Consider the following 25,739-nt stretch of genomic DNA (forward strand, 5'->3'; position numbering starts at 1 on the left):
ATATAAATTTTAGGATTATTTTTCTATTTCTGTGAAGAATGTTGTTGGTATTTTTACATGGATTGCATTGAATCTATAGATTTCTTTGGGTAGTATAGAAAATTTAGCATTATTAATTCTTCCATTCCATGAGCATGGGATATTATTCTAGTTTTTTGTGTCCTCTGTAATTTCTTTCATTAGTGTTTTATATTTTTCCTTGTAGAGATCTTTTAGTTCTTTGGTTAAATTTATTCCTAGATATTTCAATTTTTTTTTTTTTTTTTTTTTTTTGTTGAGACAGAGTCTCACTTTGTTGCCCAGGCTAGAGTGAGTGCCGTGGCGTCAGCTTAGCTCACAGCAACCTCAGACTCCTGGGCTTAAGCGATCCTACTGCCTCAGCCTCCCAAGTAGCTGGGACTACAGGCATGCGCCACAATGCCCGGCTAATTTTTTCTATATAGATTTTTAGTTGTCCATATAATGTCTTTCTGTTTTTAGTAGAGACGGGGTCTCGCTCAGGCTGGTCTCGAACTCCTGACCTTGAGCAATCCACCCGCCTCGGCCTCCCAGAGTGCTAGGATTACAGGCGTGAGCCACCGCGCCCGGCCTTCAATTTTTTTTTAAATAAAGTAGCACTCAGAATGCTTTCAGGGTGCTTTCTGTTTTAATTTTGTGTAGCTATTATACATGGAACTACTTTCTTGATTTCTTTTTCAGATTGTTTGCTGTTGGTGTTTATAAATGCTCTTGATTTTTATATGTTAATTTTGTGTCCTGCAACTTTGCTAAATTTATCAATTCTAAGAGAGGGTGTGTGTGTGTGTGTGCAGTCTTTAGGTTTTTCTAAATAATAAGATCATGTCCTCTGCAAACAAGGATAATTTAACTTCTTTGTGATTTGGGTGCCCTTTCTTTCTTTCTCTTGCCTAATTCCTCTGGGTAGGACTTCCAGTACTATGCTGAATAATAGTGGTAAAATTGAGCATCTTTGTCTTCTTCCAGATCTTAGTGGAAAGACTTTCAACTTTTCCCCGTTCTGTATGATGTTAGCTATAGACTTGTCATATATGGCCTTTATCATGTTAAGGTATGTTCTTTCTATACTCAATTTGTTGAGGGTTTTTCTCCTGAAGGATGTTGAATTTTATCAAATGCTTTTCAGAATTTATTGAAATGATCATATGGTTTTTGTCCTTGATTCTGTTGATGTAATGTATCACATTTATTGAATTTTTTGTATGTTGTACCATCCTTGTGTCTGAGATGAATCCTACTGGATCATGGTGAATGATCTTTTTAATGTGTTATTTAATTGTTTACTAGTATTTTTTTTTTGTTTTTTTGAGACAGCCTCTCTCTGTGTTGTCCAGGCTAGAGTGCTGTGGTGTCAGCCTAGCTCACAGCAACCTCAAACTCCTGGGCTCAAGCGATCCTCTTGCTTCAGCCTCCTGCATAGCTGGGACTACAGTCATGGGCCACCATGCCCAGCTAAGTTTTCTATTTTTAGTAGAGATGGGATTGCTCTTGCTCAGGCTGGTGTCGAACTCCTTAGCTCAAGGGATCCTCCCGCCTCAGCCTCCCAGATTGCTAGGATTATAGGCGTGGGCCACCGTGCCTGGCCTGTTTGCTAGTATTTTGTTGAGGATCTTTGCATCTGTGTTCATCAGGGATTTTGGCCTATAGTTATGTTTGCCTTGTCATTGTTTGATTTTGGTATCAGGGTAATACTGGCCTCGAAGAATGAGTTTGGTAGAAGTATTCCCCCTTCTTCAATTTTTTTGAAATAGTTTGAGTAGAATTGGTGTTCTTTAAATGTTTGATAGAATTCATCAGTGAGTCCTCAGGTCCTGTGCTTTTCTTTGATGGGAAATTTTTTATTACTTCTTCAGTCTTATTACTCATTATTGGTCTGCTTAAGTTTTCTGTTTCTTCATTCAACTCTGGTAGGTTGTATGTGCCCAGGAATTTATCCATTTCCTCTAGGCTTTCCAATTTGTTGGTGTATAGTTAATCATAGTAGTCTCTAATGATTCTTTGTATTTTTGTGGTATTAGTTGCAATGTTTCTTTTTTGTGAGACATTTCTAATGTAAACATTTAATGCTAATTTTCCCTCTAAGCAGTGTTTTTGTTGCATCCCCCAATTTTATATGTCACATTTTCATTTTCATTCAATTAAAATATTTTCTCTTTTCCTTTGTGGTCTCCGTTTAGACTCATAGATTATTTGAAAGTACAGGCAGTCCTGGGGTTACGGACAATGTGACTTACGACATTCCATACTTATGGACAGGCTTCCATAAGGATAATTTATAATTAAATAATTAAACTAATAATTCAGTAACTAATTTCTTCTGTGCATGTAAACAAACCTGCATGGCATAAGCAGTTTGTTGGCACAGCATTTTTACACCAGCGGCTAATTTCATTGTTTATACAGTCACACAGCATCACTTTTAACTTTTTTATCTGATTTTGTGAGTCTGTGTTTACCTTTATGACCATGCCTCCAAAGTGAAAGTCCACTGCAAATCCAGGTGAGCCTGCAGCAAAAAGAAAGGTGATTACGATGGAAGTGAAAGTAGAAAAAATCAAGCATTCTGAGAAAGGCCAGATGCCATGATTGATTGAGAAAGCATTAGGCTTCAGTTGCTTGACTATCAGAACAATTATAAAGGCTAAAGTGAGAATAACAGAACATGTGAAAGGCAGTACTCCGATGAAAGCAGCAATTATTACAAAGCAGCATAGTGCATTAATTATTGAAATAGAAAGGTTATTATTGATTTGGTTCGAAGATCAAAATAAATGTAACATTCTTATTGGCCTAGTGTTGATGCAACATTAGATGAGTATTAACCTTTAATATTTTTTTGTATTTCTTGTATCTAAACTTTTTGTATGAGTTTGTTTTTATGTTCTGTTTGTTTGAATTAAAAGAAAGAACACAATAGTTTCTGTACATTATAATTACAGTATGGGGGTATTATTACACTATTACACTGTATTATTATTACTACATAGGAGCCATTATAGTATTGTTGTTATTGTTATTATTACTGTGTATGCACTATTTATTAGGGATCCAAGTTACAAACAAATCTGACCTAAAGATATTCTCAGGAATGTATCCCGTCTGTAACCCAAGGACCACCTGTATGTTTGATTTTCAAGTGTTGAAGATATTCTGGTTATCTTTCTGTTATTTATTTCTAGTCCAGTTCAACTATGGTCAGAGAATATACTTGGCATGATTTCAGTTTTTAAATTTTATTACGATATGTTTTATTAACCAGGGGTTACTCTATCTTGGTAAATTTTCATCATGAACTGGAGAACAGTGAGTATTCTGCTATTGTTCAGTTGAATGTTCTTTAAATTTTAATTAGATTAAGTTGATCATTGACACTTTTCTGCATCCTTGCTGATTTTCTGTCTACTTGGTTTGTTGATTACTGAAAAGAGATGTGTTGAAGTCTCCAAGTATAATTGAGGGTCTGTCTATCATCCCTTTCAGTCCCATCAGTTATTGTTTCATCTATTTGGAAGCTCTACTGTTAGGTGTATCCATATTTAAGATTATTGTGTTTTGTGAATTCACCCTTTTGTCATTATGTTATATTTCTTTTTATCCCTGGTAATTTTCCTTGGTCTGAAGTTACTTTGATAATATAGCCAGTCCAGCTTTTTAAAATTAGTGGTGGTGTAGGGTATGTCTTTTTCTTCTACCCTTTTGTTTTTAATCTACCTATATGATTACACCTAAGGGGGTTTCTTATAGACAGCATTGATAATTTGTCTTTTAATTGGTATTTTTAGACCTTTTAATGTAATTGTTAATATGTTTAGATGAAGGTTTACCATTTCATTATTTGTTTTCTGTTTGTTATACTGCCTTTTGTTCATCTTTCTTATTTCCTGCTGCTTTTTTGATTATTTGAATAATTTTTAGTATTCCATTTTAATTTACCAATTGAGTTTTTTGTTTACTGTTTTTATCTGTATATACCAGTTCTTGAAGAGACCATTCTTTCCCCATTAAATGGTTCTGGCACCCTTGTCAAAAATCAGTTAACTATAGATGTATAGATTTCTTTCAGGACTTTCAATTCTATTCCATTGATATATATGTCTGTCTTTATACCAGTACTGTAATGTTTTGATTACTGTAGCTTTGTAGTAAGTTTTTTAATTTTAATTTTTTAAACTCTCCAACTATTATAGAGCTGTCTGTTTTTCCCTTTGATTCTGTCAATATTTGTTTCATGTATTCTGAGGCTTTTCTGGGTGCATATATATTTGTATTTGTTATATTCTTTATGGATTGACCATTTTATTAATATGTAATACCCTTCTTTGCCTTCTGTAACAATTTTTGACCTAAAGTCTATTTTGTCATATATTAACATAGCCCTCCCAACTCTCTGTTTGGTTACTGTTTGCATGGAATATCTTTTTCCAGCCTTTCGCTTTAAACTTAGTTGTTTGTTATGGATCTGGTATGTGTTTCTCATAGACAGCATATGGTTGGATCATGTTTTTAATGCATTCTGCCAATCTCTGCCTTTTAATTGGTGAATTTAATTTAATTACATTTATAGTGATTACTGATAAGGAAGGACATTCTTTGCTATTTTGGTATTTGTTTTCCATGTCTTACATCTTTTTGGTTCCTCAGTCCTCCATTACTGTTTTCTTTTGTGTTTAAAGGATTTTTTCGAAGTGTACCAATTTGATTCACTCCTCACTTCCTTTTGTATATATTTTTTAGTTATTTTCATAGTGATTTCCCTGAGGATTACAATTAACACCCTAACTTTATAATGGTCTAGTTTGATTGATACCATGTAGCTTCTATAGCATGCAAGAACTCTGTTCCTATACAACTCCACCCCCCTCCAGTGTTACATTCATTACCAATTTTATCTTCATGCATTGTTTTTATTGACATAGGTTTATTGTTTTATGCATCTTTTTAATCATGTAGGAAACAAAAAGTAAGAGTTAGGAACCATAAATACAATAAAACTGGCTTTTATTTTTTATTTTTTTTGAGACAGAATCTTGCTTTCTTGCCCAGGCTAGAGTGCCATGGCATCAGCCTAGCTCACAGCAACCTCAAACTCCTGGGCTCAAGTGATCCTTCTGTCTCAGCCTCCCGAGTAGCTGGGACTACAGGCATACGCCACCATGCCCGGCTAAGTTTTTTCTATATATTTTTAGTTGTCCAGCTAATTTCTTTCTATTTTTTTTAGTAGAGACAGGGTCTCGCTCTTGCTCAGGCTGGTCTCCAACTCCTGAGCTCAAACGATCCGCCCACCTCGGCCTCCCAGAGTGCTAGGATTACAGGCGTGAGCCACCGCGCCCGGCCAAAACTGGCTTTTATATGTGCCTCTGTAGTTACCTTTATTAGTGTTCTTTATTTCTTTGTTTGGCTTTCAGTTACTCTCTACTGTCCTTTCATTTTAGTCTGAAGGACTTTCTTTAGCATATCTTAAAGGGAAGGTATATATATTTTTTATGTATTCAGGATATTAAGGGGGTAAAAACATTTTGGTTACATGTAATGCTGTTTGCCCTGCCCAAGCCAGGGCTACAAGCATGTCCCTCCCCCATACAATGCATTCTGCTTGCATTAGTTGTGGGTTTATCCCCCCACCCCACCCTAGCCGGCACCCAGTGAGTGTTACTACCATGTGAACACCTTAGTGTTGGTCAGTTAGTACCAATTTGATGGCGAGTACGTGTGGTGCATGTTTTTCCATCCTGTGATACCTCACTTCGAAGGATGGGCTCAATCTCTATCCAGGATAATATAAGAAGTGCTAGATCACCATTGTTTTTTGTAGTTGAGTATTCCATGGTATACATATACCACATTTTATTAATCTACTCATGTATTGATGGGCACTTGGGTTGTTTCCACATCTTTGCAGTTGTGAATTGTGCTGCTATAAACATTCGAGTGCAGATGTCTTTATTATAGACTGTCTTTTTTTTCCTTTGGATAGATGCCTAGTAGTGGGATTGCTGGATCAAATGGTATTTCTACTTTTAGCACTTTGAGATATCTCTAAATTGCTTTCCAAAGGGGTTGCACTAATTTGCAGTCCTACCAGCAGTATAAGAGTGTTCCAATCTCTCCACATCCACGCTAGCATTTGTTGTTTTGGGACTTTTTGATAAGGGCCATTCTCACAGGAGTTAGGTGATACCTCATCATAGTTTTGATTTGCATTTCCCCAATGATTAGAGATGTTGAGCACTTTTTTGTATTTTTGCTGGCCATTAGTTTCTGTTCATGTCCTTTTCCCATTTATTGATGGGGTTGTTTCATTTTTTCTTGTTGATTTTCCTAAGTTTTATATAGATTCTTGTTATCAGCCCTTTGTCAGATGTGTAGAAAGCAAATATTTTCTCCCATTCTGTAGGTTGTCTATTCGCTCTAATGATAGTTTCCTTGGCTGTGCAGAAGCTTTTTAATTTGATCAGGCCTCCTTTGTTTATTTTTGTTGCTGCTCTGATTGCTTTGGGGGTCTTCTTCATAAATTCTTTGCCTAGGCTGATGTCTAAGTCCTCCTGACATTTTCTTCCAGAATTCTTATGGGTTCATGCCTTAGGTTTAAGTCTGTTATCCATTGTGGGTTGATTTTTGTGAGAGGTGAGAGGTGGGGATCTAGTTTCAATCTTCTGCATGTGGATATCTAGTTTTTCCAGTACCACTTATTGAATAGAGATTCTTTTCCCCAGTGTATATTTTTGCCTGCTTTGTCGAAGATTAGATGACAATATGAGGATGGTTTTATATCTGGGATCTCTGTCCTATTCCAAAGGTCTATATCTCTGTTCTTGTGACAGTACCATGCTGTTTTGGTTACTATAGCATTTGACAAAAGCCAGCACACTTTTATGATAAAAACCTTAACAAAATAGGCATAGATGGGGCATTCCTAAGATTATTAAGGCCATATATGATAAATTGACAGCCAGTATCATACTGAATGGGGGAAAACTGAAAGCATTCCTACTTAGAACAGGAATTAGACAAGGTTGCCCACTATCTCCACTTCTATTCAACATAGTGCTTGGAAGTCCTTGCCAGAGCAGTCAGACAAAAGAGGAGAATTAAGGGTGTCCAAATGGGGGCAGAAAAGGTCAAACTTTCACTCCTTGCAGATGATATGCTATTATGTCTAGAAAATCCTGAGGATTCAACCAAGAGACTCCTGGAATTCATAAATGAATTAAGTACAGTCTAAATGGATGTTGGGTGAATGAATCAAAATTAGGTGAATCTGGGAGAAGGACATTTGCAGCAAGGGTGCAAAGTAGAAAAGCATGAAATGTATGTGTCACATTCAGGGGCTCTTAATAGAGTATGGATTAAGTAAAGGGTATACTTGTAAGCGAGTGGGAGGAACTGAAGTAGCTATCATTCTGTCTTCACCCCTTTGGATGAAATCTCAGTTTACCCTGCTTTCCCCTCTCCCTGCAGTCTACCCTTCCCTGGAGTCTGATGATGATGACCCTGCTTTGAAATCTCGACCCAAGAAAAAGAAGAATTCAGATGATGCTCCATGGAGTCCTAAAGGTGATCCAGTATTCTGTTCCTTAAACTTTGTAAAGGTGGTCAGAGGAAAAAATAGGCTGGGGATAGGAGGGATATTTAATATCAGAAGACCTGACTTAGTCATTTATTTGTTATTCAGCAAATATTTGTTGAGTGTTTGCTGTGTGTCATGCACCATGTTAGGTGCTGGAGCCAAAATGATGGATAAGACACAATTTATGTAATTAGTCCAGCAAAGCTAGAGGCAATGGAGTGTGTTGCTTTTGGTGTTATATGGCTTGAGGTGAAAGGAAGAAGACCTTGAACAGATGTCAGCAAGCATTCTAAGGCTTCTGGGAACATTCTGATGGCATCATCCCAGCCCTCTGGTAATTACGTTGTCAAGAAGGGACATTCTGCTGACTATGTTTAGCTCTACAAGGCCTAAGACTCAACTGAGAGGCCGTCTCTGAGGAAGGAAGGAAGAATGGCCATTGAGTGAACATGGAATTTAGAGGATGATAAAAGAATTTTCTTCATTTCCTTGGCTGGATGGTTTTCACATTGAGGGCGCATCAAGTTAGCTTTTGCTGCTTAACAAACTGCCCAAAACTTAGTGGCTTAAAACAACAATTAATCATTTCTCATGATTCTGTAGATTGGCTGAGCTATTCTTCTAGTCTGGGCCAGCTTGACAAGGGCTGGATGGTCTTAAAAGATCTAGGACTTAACTTAGATCACTAGGGCTTCTCTCCACATGGTCTTTCTTCCACCTGAAGAGCAGCCCAGGCTTTTTTACAAGGTGGGAGACAGGTTTCTAGCAGCAAGAGAGGATAAGCCTCAATGTGCAAGTACTTTTCAAGCCTTTGCTTGTGTCATTTTTGCTATATCAAAGCAAATTACATGGCCAAGCCTTGATTCTGTAGTCCACGGCTCCCAACCTTTTTGGCACCAGGAAACAGTTTAATGAAAGACTATTTTTCCATGGGCTGGTGGGGGTGTGGAGAGGATGAAGAGTGATAGGGAGCAGTTGTAAATACAGATGAAGCTTTGCTTGTGCACCTGCTGCTCACCTCCTGCTGTGTGGCCTGGTTCCTAACCTGTCCAGGGGTTGGGGACCACAGCCATAGGTGGAAACATAGATTGTACCTCTTGAGAGGAGAGCTGCAAGGTCACATTGCAAAGGTCATGCATACAAGGAGGTATGAGCAAACTGAGGGCCATTACTGCAACAGTCTGCCATAGAGGGCACTGGGGTCTCAGTAAGTGTGGTTCACCAGGAGATAAAGGGCCTGCTGTTCCCACCCAGCCCTATTTAGCCTTTCTGGTGTTTGCTTGAGGTTGGGAGAGTGGGGGAGCAGGGCATTCCCAAGATTCTCTTAGTGAGTCAATCAACAAATGTTTGAATTTAAAAAAAATTCAGGCCTATTGTGTGGTTTTATTTTATCCTATAGTTTCTATTATTTTCTCCTGTCGAAGTTTTCTGATTAACATAATAGAAAATTTGGAAAGTATTGAAAATAGAGGGAATTATAAAGAAGAAAGCACCCATGATTCTGCCACCCAGAAGCAACCACTGTTAACATTTTGTCATATTTCCTTCTAGTTTTTTTTTCTATGCTGCTTTTTCTTTTTATGGTTGAAATCACACTGTATAAAATCATATACCCTACTTTAAATTTTTTTTTTTGCCTTTTAATCAAAGTAGTATATGTAGCAAATCAAATAGTATGGAGGAATTTAGGATGAAAAGCAATGTTGTTATGCCCCTACTTTCCCCACCTTTGATCCCTTGCCTGAGAGGCAGCCTCATAGTTTTCATTTCCTGGTAGATACCTCCAAAACTCAAGATAATAGAGTTTATACCACTATTTCTTGATTTATCAACTCTATTTCTCCTTTCATCAACTTCTGTCAAAATCTCTTGATTACTGACTTTGTAAGATGTGATATTAGTGCCCCTACTTTTTCTTCCCTCCTTCATCCTTCTTTGAACCATACTTTTTTGTTTATGCTATTAAGGATGTTAACATATACATTGTCTTGTGATTAATACTCTACCTTGACTAGAAATTGACTGTAAGAATTGAAACCAATAAATACATTTGGCCGTTTTGCCTTAATATTATCTCGTAAGCATGATCCTATGCTGTTGTTTGTTTATTTATTTATTTATTTATTTTGTGTTTTTTTGTTTTTTTGTTTTTTTTTTTTTTGAGACAGAGTCTCTCTCTGTTGCCCAGGCTAGAGTGAGTGCCGTGGCATCAGCCTAGCTCACAGCAACCTCAAACTCCTGAGCTCAAGCGATCCTCCTGTCTCAGCCTCCCGAGTAGCTGGGACTATAGGCATGCGCCACTATGCCCGGCTAATTTTTTCTATATATATTTTTAGCTGTCCATATAATTTCTTTCTATTTTTAGTAGAGATGGGGTCTCGCTCTTGCTCAGGCTGGTCTCGAACTCCTGAGCTCAAAGGATCCGCCCACCTCGGCCTCCCAGAGTGCTAGGATTACAGGCGTGAGCCACCACGCCCGGCCTATTTTTTTAATTTTTTGAGACAGAGTCTCACTCTGTTGCCCAGGCTAGAGTGAGTGCCGTGGCGTCAGCCTAGCTCACAGCAACCTCAAACTCCTGAGCTCAAGGGATCCTCCTGTCTCAGCCTCCCGAGTAGCTGGGACTACAGGCATGCACCACCATGCCCGGCTAATTTTTTCTATATATATTTTTTAGCTGTCCATATAATTTCTTTCTATTTTTAGTAGAGATGGGGTCTCGCTCTTGCTCAGGCTGGTCTCGAACTCCTGAGCTCAAATGATCCGTCCACCTCGGCTTCCCAGAGTGCTAGGATTACAGGCGTGAACCACCGCGCCCGGCCTGTTTATTTTTTTTAATGGCTACAAAATATCTATTCCATAGATATAACTAATTTATCTAACTTCTCTTTTAATATGAGACAGGCTATTGCCAAGTTTTCACAGTTAGTGATAACATTTGGGATGAACATCTTTATATGTAAATGTTTGTATTCTGATTATTTGCTTAGGATGGATTCCCCACAAAAACCTCAGAAGGGCCAAAGTATATACAGTGAAAAGTCTCCCTCCCACCCCTGTTCCACAGTCTTCTAATTCCCCACCTGGAGTCAACCAGTGTTATCACTTTCTTATTTATCATTTCAGAGATAGTTTATGCATATACAAGCAAATATATGTATGTATTATCCTTCACTCCATTTTTTTTTTTACTCAATTGGAAACATACTTTATACACCTTTATGTGCTTTATTTTTCTTTCTTTCTTTTTTTTTTTTTTTTTGAGACAGAGTCTCGCTCTGTTGCCTGGGCTAGAGTGCCGTGGTGTCAGCCTCGCTCACAACAACCTCAAACTCTTGGGCTCAGGCGATCCTCCTGCCTCAGCCTCCCAAGTAGCTGGGACTACAAGCATGCGCCACCATGCCCGGCTAATTTTTTTTCTATATATATAATTTTAGCTGTCGAGATCATTTCTTTCTATTTTTAGTAGAGACAGGGTCTCGCTCTTGCTCAGGCTCGTCTCGAATTCCTGACCTCGAGCCATCCTCCTGCCTCGACCTCCCAGAGTGCTAGGATTATAGGCGTGAGCCACCTCCCCCAGCCTGCTTTTCTTAATAATGCATCTTGGAGATTGTTTACATGCCCACAAGCAGTGCATAAGATTGCTTGTTTCCTACACCATTGCCAACACGCTTTGTTAATATGAATGTTTTAAAAGCTCTTGATACGTATTGCCAAAGTGTTTTCCAGAAAGGTACCAATTTACACTTCCTCCAGCCATGTGTGAGTGCTTGTTTATGAAATCCTTGAGGTATTGAACATATCAGTTAGGAATAGTGTTTGCCTGTGAGTAATAGGAACCTCTCAAGCATCCTTAGTGAGCGCTTATTTCCTCAGGGTCACAAGATGGCTACTTCACCTCCAGCATTGGGAGTCTGGGTTGCAGTCAGGAAGAAGGGAAAAGCAAAAGGAAAAATGAACAGGCCTTCTGAGTACCCTCTCTCCCCAGGAGTTTTAAGTTCCATTTTTTAAAAACATCTCTTTGGTTACAGTTGTGTCACATGGCCAAGACTATAGGTCAGAGAGGCCAGGATGTGTAGTTTTTAGCTAGGTATATTGCTGTCCCACAAAATCAGGGATTTTGTTAGTATGCGAGCGGGAAAGGGAGAATAGATACGTGTTTGAGAATGGGAAGTCTCTACCATAAGTTTAGTTTTGTTTTTTTGTTGTGGGTTTTTTTTTTTTTTTACCTCAATACATGCATATCTACCATAAGTTTTTGATCTTGGTAATTCACAGGCAAACAACAGCATGTCAGTGATTTCATTTGCATTTCTTTGATTAAGCATTTTTAATATATTTATATTAGCATTAGAATTTTTTCTTTTGTATATTTTTTTTCTTTTGTCCGTTTATCCATATGGGTCTTCAAGCTTTTCAAATTGCCCTTTTTATGTAGTGAGGGAATAGTCATCTTTTGTTTCATATACAGACATATATATAATATATGTTATATTAATATAATTTGCTCATGGTACTTTTTCCTCATTCTACCTGAAAAATCTGAATATTTCTATATCAAACGTTGATCTTTTCTATTGTTTCCTTATTCAGAGAATAGATAATTAACACCCCTGTATTTTTTAAGCATGATTCTTTTTAAACATCTTATGTTTTAATCTATCTAGAATTATTTAGCATATGGTGTTGTCAGAGAATCTAAATTGGTTTCTCCCCCGATAGGTAACTATTGATGCTAGAATCATATTCCCACATAGCTTAATTGCTTTCTTTGCCGGGTCTACTGACTCATACATATCATAGGCTGTTTGAGAAACATCTGTTTTGTACCATCAATCTTCTGTCTGTTCTTGTGCTGGTATCTCACTTATTCAGTGCCTGTTTGTTCTCTTAAAAATCCCCAAACTTCAAAAAAGTGACTTAGGCCAGGCACAGTGGTTGACATGTGTAATCCTAGCACTCTGGGAAGCCGAGATGAGAGGATCATTTGCAGCCAGGAGTTTGAGACCAGCCTAGGCAACATAGCAAGATCTCGTCTCTACAAAAAATTTAAAAATTAGCCAGCATAGTGGTACGTGCCTCTAATCCTAGGTACTTGGGAGGCTGAGGCAGGAGGATCACTTGAACCCAGGAGTTCAAGGCTGCAGTGAGCTATGATGACACTACTGTACTACAGCCTGGGCAACAGAGTAAGACCTTGTCTCAAAGAAAAAAAAAAGGGGGACTTTTCATTCATTAACTAACAATGAAAAGGTACTCCCTTAATATGAAGAAGAATATCTAGCTTAAACCAATAGGATGAAACTATAGAGCAGAGCTACTTTAGTTGGTGTTCATGGACCTTTAGAATTTTGAATCTCCTAAAATTGTATTCAAATTTTATGTAAATGTATGTATATGTATGTATATTTCTTTAATAACTTTTATCACATTTTCAAAGTGAATTCTTAACCAAAAAAAGATTGAGACATTCTACTAAAGGTATTCCCATTAAAATCAGTAATAAGAAAAATGTGCCCACTAACACCGCTATTTTTTAGTATTCTAGAAAAGTTCTAGCCAGTGTCATTAGAAATGAAGCAGAAATAAGAACTGTAACTATGAGAAATTAAGAGACCAAGTCATCATAATTTTAGCTGTCAGGGTGGGAATCCTGTTCATTTTTAGCCATCATTGTATTTGTAGCACCATGCATCATGCCTGGCATGTTAGAGATATTTAATAAGTAATCTTGATATGTGAAAGAAAAGATGATTTTATAATAAATATAGAAAACTATGATATGATATAATTATGTAATATATTAGCAAATGCAAGAGAATCAACTCAAAACTATTAGAACTAATAAGAGAATTCAATAAATTGGGTAATCACTGTGTATAAACCAGATATCCAAATATCAAAAGTTGCCATATTCAGTAATAAACATAGTATACTGAGGAAAAAAATCATATTGATGATAGCAATAAATATTAATATATGAAATATACAGGAATAATCTTAAGAGGGTATGTGTAGAACCTACATGAAGAAAACTTTTTTAAAAAAATTATTTTTGGCCGGGTGCGGTGGCTCACGCCTGTAATCCTAGCACTCTGGGAGGCCGAGGCGGGTGGATCGCTCGAGGTCAGGAGTTCGAGACCAGCCTGAGCAAGAGCGAGACCCAGTCTCTACTAAAAATAGAAAGAAATTATATGGACAACTAAAAATCTATATAGAAAAAATTAGCCGGCATAGTGGTGCATGCCTGTAGTCCCAGCTACTCGGGAGGCTGAGACAGTAGGATCGCCTAAGCCGAGGAGTCTGAGGTTGCTGTGAGCTAAGCTGACGCCACGGCACTCACTCTAGCCTGGGCAACAAAGTGAGACTCTGTCTTAAAAAAAAAAAATTATTTTTATTTCAGAGTATTACAGGGATACAAACGCTTTGGTTACATAAATTGCCTTTGCACCACCCGACAAGTATGTCCATATCTCAGACAGCATGCACTGCATCTGTTAGATGTGGATTTACCCCTCCTACCTGCCTGACACCCTATGAATGTTACTTTCCATATGTGCACATTTGTGTTGATCAATTAGTACCAATTTAATGGTGAGTACATGTGGTGTTTGTTTTTCCATTCTTGTGATACTTCACTTAGAAGAATGGGTTCCAGATCTATCCAGGATAATATAATAGGTGGTTCATCATTTTGTTTTTATGGCTGAGTAGTACTCCATGGTATACGTATACCACATTTCATTAATCTACTCATGTATTGATGGGCACTGGATTGTTTCCACATCTTTGCAGCTGTGAATTGTGCTGCTCTAAACTTTTGAATACAGATGTCTTTTTTTAATAGAACGTCTTTTTTTTCTTTTGGGTAAATACCCAGTAGTGGGATTGGTGGATCAAATGGTAGTTCTACTTTTAGTTTTTTGAGGTATCTCCATACTACTTTCCATAGAGGTTGTACTAGTTTGTAGTCCCACCAGCAGTGTGTGAGTGTTCTTGTCTCTCCACATCCATGTCAACATTTGTTGTTTTGAGACTTTTTGATAAAGCCGTTCTCATTGGAGTTAAGTGATATCTCATTGTGGTTTTTATTTGCATTTCCCTGATGATTAGATGTTGAGCATTTTTTCATATGTTTCTTGGCCATTAGTCTATCTTCTTTTGAAAAGTTTCTGTTCATGTCATTTGCCCACTTTTTAATGGGGTTGTTTGATTTTTTTCTCACTGATTTGTCTCAGTTCTATACAGATTCTAGTTATTAGCCCTTTATTGGATGTGGCATGCAAATATTTTCTCCCATTCTGTAGGTTGTTTGCTCTAGTGATAGTTTTTTTGGCTGTGCAGAGCTTTTTAATTTGATCAGGTCCCACTTATTTTTGTTGATACTGTGATTGCTTTTGGGGTCTTAAATTCTTTGCCTAGGCTGATGTCTATAAGAGTTTTTCTAACATTTTCTTCTAGAATTCTTATGGTTTCATACCTTAGGTTTAAGTCTGTTATCCCTTGTGAGTTGATTTTTGTGAAAGATGAGAGGTACAAATCCTGTTTGAGTCTCTACATGTGGCTATCCAGTTTTCCCAGCACCATTTATTGTATAGGGATTCTTTTCCCCAGTGTATGTTTTTGTCTGCTTTGTCAAAGATCAGATGGCTATATGAGGATGGTTTTATATCTGAGTTCTCAGTCCTGTTCCATTGGTCTGTATCTCTGCTCTTGTGCCAGTGCCATGCCATTTTGGTTATTATAGCCTTGTAGTGTAGCTTGAAGTCTGGTAAATTAATGCCTCCCAATTTGTTCTTTTTGCTGAAGGTTGCTTTAGCTATACTGGGTGTTCTCTGGTTCTATATGAAGCATAGAATTATTTTTTCTAGATCTGTAAAAAATGACGTTGCTATTTTAATAGAGATTGCATGGAATCTGTAGATCACTTTGGATAGTATAGACATTTTAACAATGTTGATTCTGCCAATCCATGAGCATGGTATGGTTTTCCATCTGTTTACATCCTTTTCTGTTTCCTTTCTTAGTGTTTCATAGTTCTCCCTGTAGAGGTCCTTTACCTCCTTAGTTAAGAAAACTTCAAAACTTTACTGAAGAACATAAAACCTGAATAAATAGAGGTGTACCATGTGCCTGGTTATAAAGACTAAGTGTTTTAAAGGGTCATTTCTTTCCATATTAATTTATACATTTAACAGTATCCTAAATCAAAACCTAAACCAAAAAAAAAAAAAAAAGGAGTTTCATGGGGAACTCATTCTAAAAATAATTTAAGAAGTAAATAGATATGATTAGCTTAAAGCATATTGGGTAGGAAAAGTAAATAAAAAAGAAATTAACCTTTTTAGATATTTAAATATACTATATGCTACAATAATCACAATCACAAGAATAATCAGTAAATATTTTTCCTTTATTTTTGTTGTTGTTTTTGAGAAAGGGTCTTGCTCTGTCACCCGGGCTACAGTGCTGTGGTGTCATCATAGCTCGCTGCAACCTCAAATTCCTGGACTTACACGATCCTCCTGCCTCAGCATCCAAAGTAGCTATGACTACAGGGGCACGCCACAATGCCTGGCTGATTTTTCTATATTTCATAGAGACAGGATCTTGTTATTACTCAGGCTGGTCTTAAATTCCTGAGCTCAAGGGATCCTCCTGCCTTGGCCTCCCAGAATGCTAGAATTACAGGTGTGAGCCACCATGCCCAGTCTAATTTTCCTTTCTTAAAAAATTTTTCTTATGAAAATTTTCAAACATAGAGATAATTAGACATGGTAGTACCGTGAACACCTATATAAATGTCACCCAGAATTAATAATGACCATTTTGCTGTATTTGCTTTATTCTTTCTTTCTTTCTTTCTTTTTTTTTTTTTTTGAAGCATTTTAAGCAAAATTTCAGACATCATGGCATCTCTAGTTCCTGGATGATCTTCTGATTGTTTCATCCATTACTAAAGATGAGGTATTGAAGGATCCAAAGATATTATTGTTGGATTATATATTTCTCCCTTCACTTCAGTCAGTTTTGTTGTTAGGTACATATATATTTGTAATTGTTGCACCTTCTTGATGGATTGGCCCTTTTATCATTATAAAATGCCCTTCTTTGTCTCTGGTAACAATTTTTGTCTTAAAGGAGTGTTTTGTCTGATATTACTATAGCCATTCCAGTTTTTATTGGGGTACAATTTTCGTGGTTGTCTCTTTTTCCATATTTTCATCTTCAGTTTCTTTATGTCTGCCAGTCTAAAGTTGTGGGTCTGATAGATAGCATATAGTAGGATCATGTTTGTTTTATATAGTCTCCCAATATCTGCCTTTCACTTGGAGAGTTCAGTCTATTAATAACTGATGAAGTAGGATTTACATTGTCTATTTTGCTGTTTGTTCTCTGTGTGTCTTATTCCTTTTTTGTTCATCAGTTCCTCTATGACTGCCTTCTTTTGTGTTTAGTAGCTATTTTATAGTGTCTCACTTTATGTATTAAATTTTTTTATATTAAGGGGGTACAAAGTTTTTTGTTACATGGATAGCTTTTATAATACTTTTCTCAGGGCTACAAGCGTGCCCATCACCCAAATAGTGTTCATTGTACTTGTTAGATAAGTTTTAACTCTTCCCTTCCTCCCCTCTCCCCACTTCTTGATTTCCAACAATTTTTACTTCTTTCTGTGCCCATGTGTGCCCATCAGTTAGTTCCAGATTATTAGAGAGTACATGTGGTGTTCTTCTATTCTTGAGGTACGTCTCTTAGAATAATGGTCTCCAGTTCCATCCAGATTGCTGCAGAAGACATTAATTCATTTCTTTTTATGGCTGAGTAGTACTCCATGGTGTGTGTGTGTGTGTGTGTGTGTGTGTATACATATACATACATACCACATTTCCCTTATCCACTCATGAATTGTTGGACACTTAGGTTGATTCCACGTCTTTGCAAGTGTGACTTGTGCTGCAAAAACCATTCGAGTGCAGGTGTCTTTTTCGTAAAACGACTTCTTTTCCTTTGGGAAGATATCCAGTAGTGAGATTACTAGATGGAATGGTAGGTCTACTTTTAGTTCTTTGAGAAGTCTTGATACTGTTTTCCATAGAGTATCCCATTTTAAGTCTCTTTTTTCTATGTATATTTGTCTATTTGAAACAGAGTCTTGCTCTGTTGCCCAGCTAGAGTGCAGTGGCGTCATCGTAGCTCACTGCAACCTCAAACTCCAGGGCTCAAGCGATCCTCCTGCATCAGTCTCCCAAGAGGCTGGGACTACAGGTGCACACCACCACGCCTGGCTAATTTTTCCATTTTTAGTAGAGATGTGGTCTTACTCTTGCTCAGGCTGGTCTCAAACTCCTGAGCTCAAGCAATCATTTGGTCTCGGCCTTCCAGAGTGCTAGGATTACAAGAGTGAGCCACCATGCCCAGCCAATTTCTATATATATTTGAATTATTTTCCTATTGGTTGTCCTGGTGAATAACATGTTAATTTATACCATTCTAATTCACATTAATATCAATTTAATTTCAATACTAAACAAAAACTTTGATCCTATATAGCTCCATTATTCTTCTTCTTTATGTTTTTACTGTCACAAATTACATCTTTATACATTGTGTTCATGAACATAGAATTATAATTATTACTTTATGCAGTTGTCTGTTAGGCCAGATAGAAAAAAGGTTACAAACAAAAATACATTCATACTTTTAATTTTACCTGTCTTGTTACCTTTACCAGTGTTCTTTATTTCTTCATGTGGATTCAGTTTACTGTATTGTGTCTTTTCATTGCATCCTGAAGGTTGCCCTTTGGCATTTCTTATAGGGCAGATCTACTAGCAACACACTCTTTGATTTTGCTCATCTAGGAATGTCTTGATTTCTTTCTTTGAAGGATAGTTTTTCTGGATTTAGTATTCTTGGTTGATAGTGTTTTTCTTTTAGCACTTTGAATATGTCATCTCACTGCCTTGTAGCCTCCATGCCTTGTAGCCTCCATGGTTTTTGATGATAAATAAACTGTGAGTTCTATTGAGAATCCCTTTTATGTTATGAGTCGCTGCTGCTGCTGCCTTTTTTTTTTTTTTTTTTTTTGAGACAGAGTCTCACTCTGTTCCCTGGGCTAGAGTGCTGTGGCATCAGCCTAGCTCACAGCAACCGCAAACACCTGGACTCAAGTGATCCTACTATCTCAGCCTCCCGAGTAGCTGGGACTACAGGCATGTGCCACCATGCCCGGCTAATTTTTTCTATGTATTTTTAGTTGTCTGGTTAATTTCTTTCTATTGTTTAGTAGAGACGGGGTCTTGCTCTTGCTCAGGCTAATCTCGAACTCCTGACCTCAAGCGATCCTCCCGTCTTGGCCTCCCAGAGTGCTACGATTACAGGCGTGAGCCACTGCACCCGGCCTATGAGTTGCTTCTGTCTTGCTGCTTTGAAGATTCTGTCTTTGTCTTTGGTTTTGTTTATGACGTGTAACCTCTTTGAGTTTGTACAGCTTGGAGCTTGTTGAGCCCTTGAATGTATAGATTGTTTTTTTTTTTTTTTTCAAATTTGGAAAGGTTTTAGCCATTATTTCTTCAAATAGTCTTTCTGCCCCCTTTTCTCTGTTCTTCTGGGACCACCATATGCATATGTTGATAAATGTGATGATGTTCTTCAGGTCCTTTTGGCTCTGTTCATGTTTCTTCGTTCTTTTTTTCTTTCTGCTCACAGACTGAATAATCTCAGTTGACATATCTTTTCAAGGTCACTAATTCTTCCTTCTACCTGCTCAAATCTTCTGTTGAAGCCCTGTAGTAAAGTTTTCATTTCAGTTATTTTACTTTTATTTCATGGTTCTTTGTCAGTGTGCACGTTATTTTATTTTTTTAACTATTTGGTTTCTTTTTATAATTTCTGTCTCTATTGGTATTCTCTATTTGGTAAGACCTCATTCTCATACTTTCCTATAGTTCTTTAGACATGGTCTCTTTTAGCCTTTGAAAGCATTTAAAATAGCTGATTTAAAGTCCTTGTCTGGTAAGTCCAACTTTAGGAAGTCAAGGACAGTTTCTGCTGATTGCTTTTTTCTTGTGTATGGCTATGCTTTATTTCTTTGTATGTCTTATGATTTTTTTTTTTTGATGAAAACTGAACATTTTAAATATGGTAGCAAGTCCGGAAATCAGATTTTCCCCACTCCACTCCTCAGGGTTCATTGTTGTTGCTGTGTATTGTAGTTGTTGTTTCTTAAGTGATTTTTCTGAACTAATTCTGTAAAGTCTGTATACCTTTTGTTTCTGGCCACTGGTGTCTCTACTTATTTAGCTTAGTAGACATCTAATGACTGAACAGAGATTTCCTTAAATGTCTGGAACCAATGAATCTAGTACATGCTAAGTAGCTCTATGTGCGTATTGGGACATGCCTTTAACACTCAGCTAGGCAATTTACAGCTCTGCCTTAGCTTTCACTTCCTGCTTCTGCAGACTTTGACTTCTCAAAGTCAGGCAGAGGTGAGTGCCTGGGGCCTTCTCAAGTTTTATAGCCTCTACACTGCATGTGGCTTTCTAGATTCCCAGAAATGTGTGGGAGCTTTTTGAATACTCTATGGACATGTTATTCTTCAGCTTTGTTTTAAGCATTTGGGTTAATAAATTGTTGGCTACAACTGTTATCCCTCATCTTAAGCATCTGTGACATAAACACTTGCCTTTCAACATTTTTTATAAATTCCCTCCCAGGGAGTGAGAAGCTTTTAGCACTATGCTTTGAAAGAAAGTCCCAGCTCCTTTCTGCTTAGTATATTACTTGGAATGTGGTCTGATATTTTTCAAGACTACCACTGAGCTGAGGAAAGGTGGATGTGTGTAGGGCAAGTTAAAATGCCACAAAGCTCATTATTCTTACTGAGATTCAAGTTGCTACAAGCCCTTGGTTAATTTCCAGAGTTATTGAAAAAAATTATTCTGACAATTTTTGCTAGTTTTTCTTTGTTTTTATTGAGGATTGAGTTTTTGGAAGTCCTTATGTAGCCATTTTTATTGATGTCACCCATCATGACATCTCATCCTAAATATTGCAGTATGCATCTATTTTAAAAATGACATTTTCTTCCATAACTACAGTACTATTATATGACACCTAAGCAAAGTAACATTTATTTCTTAATATCATCTGATATCAAATACTTCAATTTGAATGCCAAATAATTCAAATTTCCCCCAGTTTTACCAAAAGTATCTTTTATAATTAGCTTTTTCAAACTAAGATCCATTCAATGACTACATATTACATTTTTTTATTATGATCTCTTAGTCTTGTTCATTTAAAATTTATTATGATAAATTTCAAACATACATAAAAGTAGGATAATACATGAACACCTATATTCTCAGTAGCTAGGTTCTATAATTGTAATATTTTGTTGTAGTTCCTTCATTTATCTATCTGTCTGTAGTTTTTGCTGAGCCACTTCAAAGTAATGTGCAGCCATCATAACATATTTTACCCTGTAGTACTTCAACATCTCCTAAGAATGACACCCTCCTCCTGTTTAACCACACTATGTTTTTTATGCTTAACAAAGTTAATAATTCCCTAAGATCTTCTAATACCCAGTCCATAACCAAATTTCCCCAACTATTCCCTAAAAATATTTTTTTATAGCTCCCCCTCCACAAAAAATAAACCCAAGGAGGGTCCTCCCTCCCTCCAGCTTTAAACAACCACCACTTTCTCACATTCGTTTATTCCCTGGGCCAGGAATTTGGAAAAGGCACAATGGGGACAACTTGTCTCGACTCCATGATGTCTGGGGTCTCAGCTGGAAAACTATGAAGGTGAGGGGTGACTTGGTTGCCAAGAGTTTGAGTCATCTGAAGTCTCATTCACTTACATGTCTGGTGCCTGGCCTGGGAGGACTCAAAGACTAAAAGTGCCAACATGTGGCCTCTCCGTGTAACTAGCTTCCTCACTGCCTAGTGAGGCAGTCAAGGCAATAAAACATTTTACATGGTGGCTTGGGTCTCCAAGCGTGAGTATTCCAGCAAGTGGGAACTGAAATTGCCTTTCCTGACCTAGCCTCAGAAGTCACACAGTATCACTTATACCTTCGATTCAAGAAGGGGGCACAGACCCCACCCATCAGTAGGAAAGATGTCAAAGAATTTGGGGCCATGTTTTAAAACCACCGCACATATAAAACTATAGAGAACAGTATAAAAGATATCCAAGTATCCATGACCCAAAATTATGCACAGACACTTTGTTAGATTTACTTTGGATCATATTTTAAAAAAATAAAATTTTACTTTTGAAGAAAGAACTTCAGCCTCCTGAGTTGCCTATTCTAGACTCTGCGTACTGCTTATCCAGAAATTTTCCTTTATAATACAATAGCTAACCGAGTTTTTAAATCTAGGTCAGCACTACCACCGCACCTTTTTTTCTGTGACATTAGCTTTTTTCTTTAAAATAGAATAGTATAGTGAAATCCCATATATCCACCAGTGAGAATGAACAATTATCAAGATTTTTCTATATTTGCTTCATCTATCACTTCTTTTTTCTTTAAATTTTTTTTGCTTTAAAGCAAACCCCAGATATTATGTCATTACCCTGATGTATTTCAGTGTGTATTTCTAAAAAATATGGACATTTTTCACATAACCACAATCCTGTTATACATAACAAAATTAATGATAATTCAATAATTATTTGATGTTACCTAATTCCAAGTCCTTAACCAAAGTTCCTAAATTGTCTAACCACAAAAGGTATTTTTAAAATGGATTTGTTGGCTGGGCGCCGTGGCTCACGCCTGTAATCCTAGCACTCTGGGAGGCGGAGGCGGGCGGATCGTTTGAGCTCAGGAGTTCGAGACCAGCCTGAGCAAGAGCGAGACGCTGTCTCTACTAAAAATAGAAAGAAATTATATGGATAGCTAAAAATATATATAGAAAACTTAGCCGGGCATGGTGGTGCATGCCTGTAGTCCCAGCTACTCGGGAAGCTGAGGCAGAAGGATCGCTTGAGCCCAGGAGTTTGAGGTTGCTGTGAGCGAGGCTGATGACACGACACTCTAGCCCAGGCAGCAGAATGACACTCTGTCTCAAAAATAAAATAAAATGGATTTGTTTAAATCAGGATCCAAACAGGGTCCACATGGCATTTGACTGTCATGTCTTTTATGTCTCTCAATCTAGAGCAGTCCCCTCTTTGCTTTATGCTATTGATTTGTTGTAGAAACTGTTATCATTGCCCTGTAGTGTGTCCCACCTTCTAGACTTGTCTGCTTGCCTCCTTGTGACATTGTCTTTTTTAAGAGACTAAGCCAGTTACTTTGTAGAATGTCTGCTTGTTTTCTAATGGTGTCATTTAACTTGTTTTTCTATCCCTGTGTTTCCTAAACGCTGGGAGTAATATGAATGGCTTGCTTGATTTTTTTTTAGCTCTTTAATAAACCTACTTCTCAGGTGATGCTGTGTATTTCCTATTGTGTTGTATCAGAAGGTGCTTGAAGTTGTGCTGTCTTTAATGACACTAAAGTTAATACTTAGCTATGGTAGTGATCTCTTGATCTCATTATTTTAAGGTTTTTCTTCTTGGTACTAGCAAGTAATCTGTGAGGTAATACATTGGTACTGTGTGAATATCCAATTCCCTAGAATTAGTTGTTTCATTAGGACTTGCACACTTGTGATTTTCTAATTCTGTCATTCCTTCCACATTTATTAGCTGGCATTTTCTGTAAAGAAGATCTATCTTTTCACCATCTGGGGCTGTTTGGTTATCCTGAAATACACTTCTTTTGAAAGGTGGGATGAGTATTTTTTGATTCAAGGTTGGTAAGGCACTATAAGAGTTATGCAAGAAGATGGTCTTCTTTGGGAACTCATAGCCTGTTTGGTAGACAAACTAACACACATCAAAATTAGAGAATGAGACAAGGTAGTATGTGCTATGTATCAAGTAATTTGTATGGATCATAAGTTCAGAGGAAAGAGAGTTCAATGGGACCATAGAGGTCCTAGAGGTTTTGCCTAGGAGGTTGATTTGATGGGCAGGTTTTAAATAGGCAGACAAAAAGGAAGAGGGTACTCTAGACTGTGTAGATAGTGAGAATGAAGGCACAGGGAGAGAAGATGAGTTGTACATGTTCTGGAGGTATAAGAAGAAGCCATTTGGAGAAGCTGAGAATATGGATGTGGAAATAAGGTTAGGGAGGTAGGTAGGCCAGGAGCAGAACGTGGACAACCTTAAATGCCAATTCAGGGAGGTTAAATTTTTATCCTTTAATCAGTGTGTCCTTTGGGCATTTGTGAATTAGCTTCTTACCTGATAGGAAGCAAAATCTGGCTTTATAAAAAGCTAGAAGCAGGAAGACTAATGAGACCACCTTTGGGGAGCTTGGAGAGGGGGAATATGGTTGGCACTCCGATAAATGTCTTAAGAGAGTGACACTTTCTCATTCTGTTTCCCCCGCAGCCCGTGTGATCCCAACTCTACCGAAGCAGGATCGTCCTGTACGTGAGGGGACCCGGGTAGCTTCCATTGAGACAGGCTTGGCTGCAGCAGCTGCAAAACTGGCCCAGCAGGTGGGTGTTGGCACCCTAGGCAATGGTCCTGCAACTGATTGCAGTTTGACTTAGAGCCTCAAAACTCTGACCTTCAGGCTGGTAGGATCCCACCATTGTCTTAGTGGGGATTGGGTGACCTTTAATCTTTATCCTTGACAGTATCCCAGCCTCCCATCTATATCTACATCCCAACTCAGTGACAAGCTACACATCACACAATTCACAAGATTTGGGATGAAAGAAAATATGAGGCTAGAGAAAAACCCTTGCAGATACCACTTGCCTTTCTTGGTGTATAAAAACCTTTCAGATGGGAAGAATCAGGTCCATCCTTTCCCCTCAGATAAAGTCCTGAGGAAGCAATTTAGCTGGGTACACTCAAGTTTTCAGCCACCCAGCAGTATTGGAATTTGCTCTATTAGAGGTTTTTCTTATCTTCTTTACCAAATACTATTATCTTGATCTTCATCCCTTGCTTTTCAAGAAAACTTCACCCACTATTTTTTGTACTAAAGGGTCATCTTCACTAAAATCAAGTTCACCTCCTAGCATTACAGTTTATAAAATTCTTTAATGTGTGTATTGTGGTAAGCAACTCCAGGAGCATTTGGAGGTGAATCTTCTGGTTCTCTCCTTATCAACATCTCCTTAGTTCCTCATGCCACATCCTACAGCTTAGAGTAATACTGAGCATCTGCTTTATGGTAGGTACTTCCATGTACAATGTCTCATGTAATCTTCCCAGTAGCTCTGTTCAATAGGTGATATTTTCATCATTTTACAGGTGAAGAAAATGAGGCTCTCTTTAAGTGACTAGTCCAGGATAATACAGCCAATAAATGGAGGAGACAAGATTCAAACTCATATCTTTTAACTTCAAATTTTATGTTATTTGCTATTTAAATAAAGTGAAATAGTTAAATGTTTATATAATTAAGTAATTAAATCCTATTTAAATAAAATTTAATAGAATGATGTTTTTTATATGATGTTCTATGGAGCTCTGGAGTTGCTTAGAAATGTCTTGGAGGCTGTTGTTGGGAGCCAACAGACCAAGTAGGCCAGGTGGTCCTTCTTTGGCCAGAACTTCTCTGTTATGTATATCCCAGTGCCATGTAAGATGTACTTTAATAAAAAGGGGTTCTACTCCTTTAAATAAATGGATAAATTACTTAAAAGTGTGAAAACTACTCTTAGTACCTTTTAAGGAGATCGATTCTGTTTGGGTTTATCAGGGGTAACCTCAAAGAAGAGGTTTTGAAATTGGGGAGGGGTTTTATAGGCTAAACTTTTGGATGGAGACGGAGGCATTCCAGAAGGGAACTCCTTGGTACGGTATACGAGGCCCTCTTGATCTGGTCTCTAGTCACCTCTCCTCCCTAACCTCCTGCCAGCCCTTCATGCATACTCTTATACCAGCCACACTGTACTACAGTACTCATAGTTCACACAGTGTTATCAGATTGTCTCATGCCTTTGTGCCTTTGCATAAGCTGTTCCTTCTGCCCATTGGGAATCATACCCTCTCAGATGCCTTACTTAACAGCCCTTTACACCACCTACCAACACTTTATTTCAGTGGCTGCCTTCTTTGCTTC

The 25,739-nt window shown here is 37.7% G+C and overlaps 1 protein-coding gene across 3 annotated transcripts in view; it reads left to right on the forward strand.

The window, feature by feature from the left end:
- Positions 1 to 25,739, forward strand: part of PHF8 (PHD finger protein 8) — a 92,221-nt gene that overhangs the window by 60,888 nt on the left and 5,594 nt on the right. For all 3 annotated transcript variants that reach the window (XM_069463203.1, XM_069463204.1, XM_069463205.1), the window contains 2 exons: positions 7,477 to 7,572; positions 24,050 to 24,159. In XM_069463203.1, coding sequence (XP_069319304.1) covers positions 7,477 to 7,572; positions 24,050 to 24,159 — 206 coding nt within the window. The remainder of the gene's footprint in view (positions 1 to 7,476; positions 7,573 to 24,049; positions 24,160 to 25,739) is intronic.

Source organism: Eulemur rufifrons, chromosome 30 (genome assembly GCF_041146395.1).
Source record: "Eulemur rufifrons isolate Redbay chromosome 30, OSU_ERuf_1, whole genome shotgun sequence".
Classification (NCBI taxonomy): domain Eukaryota; kingdom Metazoa; phylum Chordata; class Mammalia; order Primates; family Lemuridae; genus Eulemur; species Eulemur rufifrons.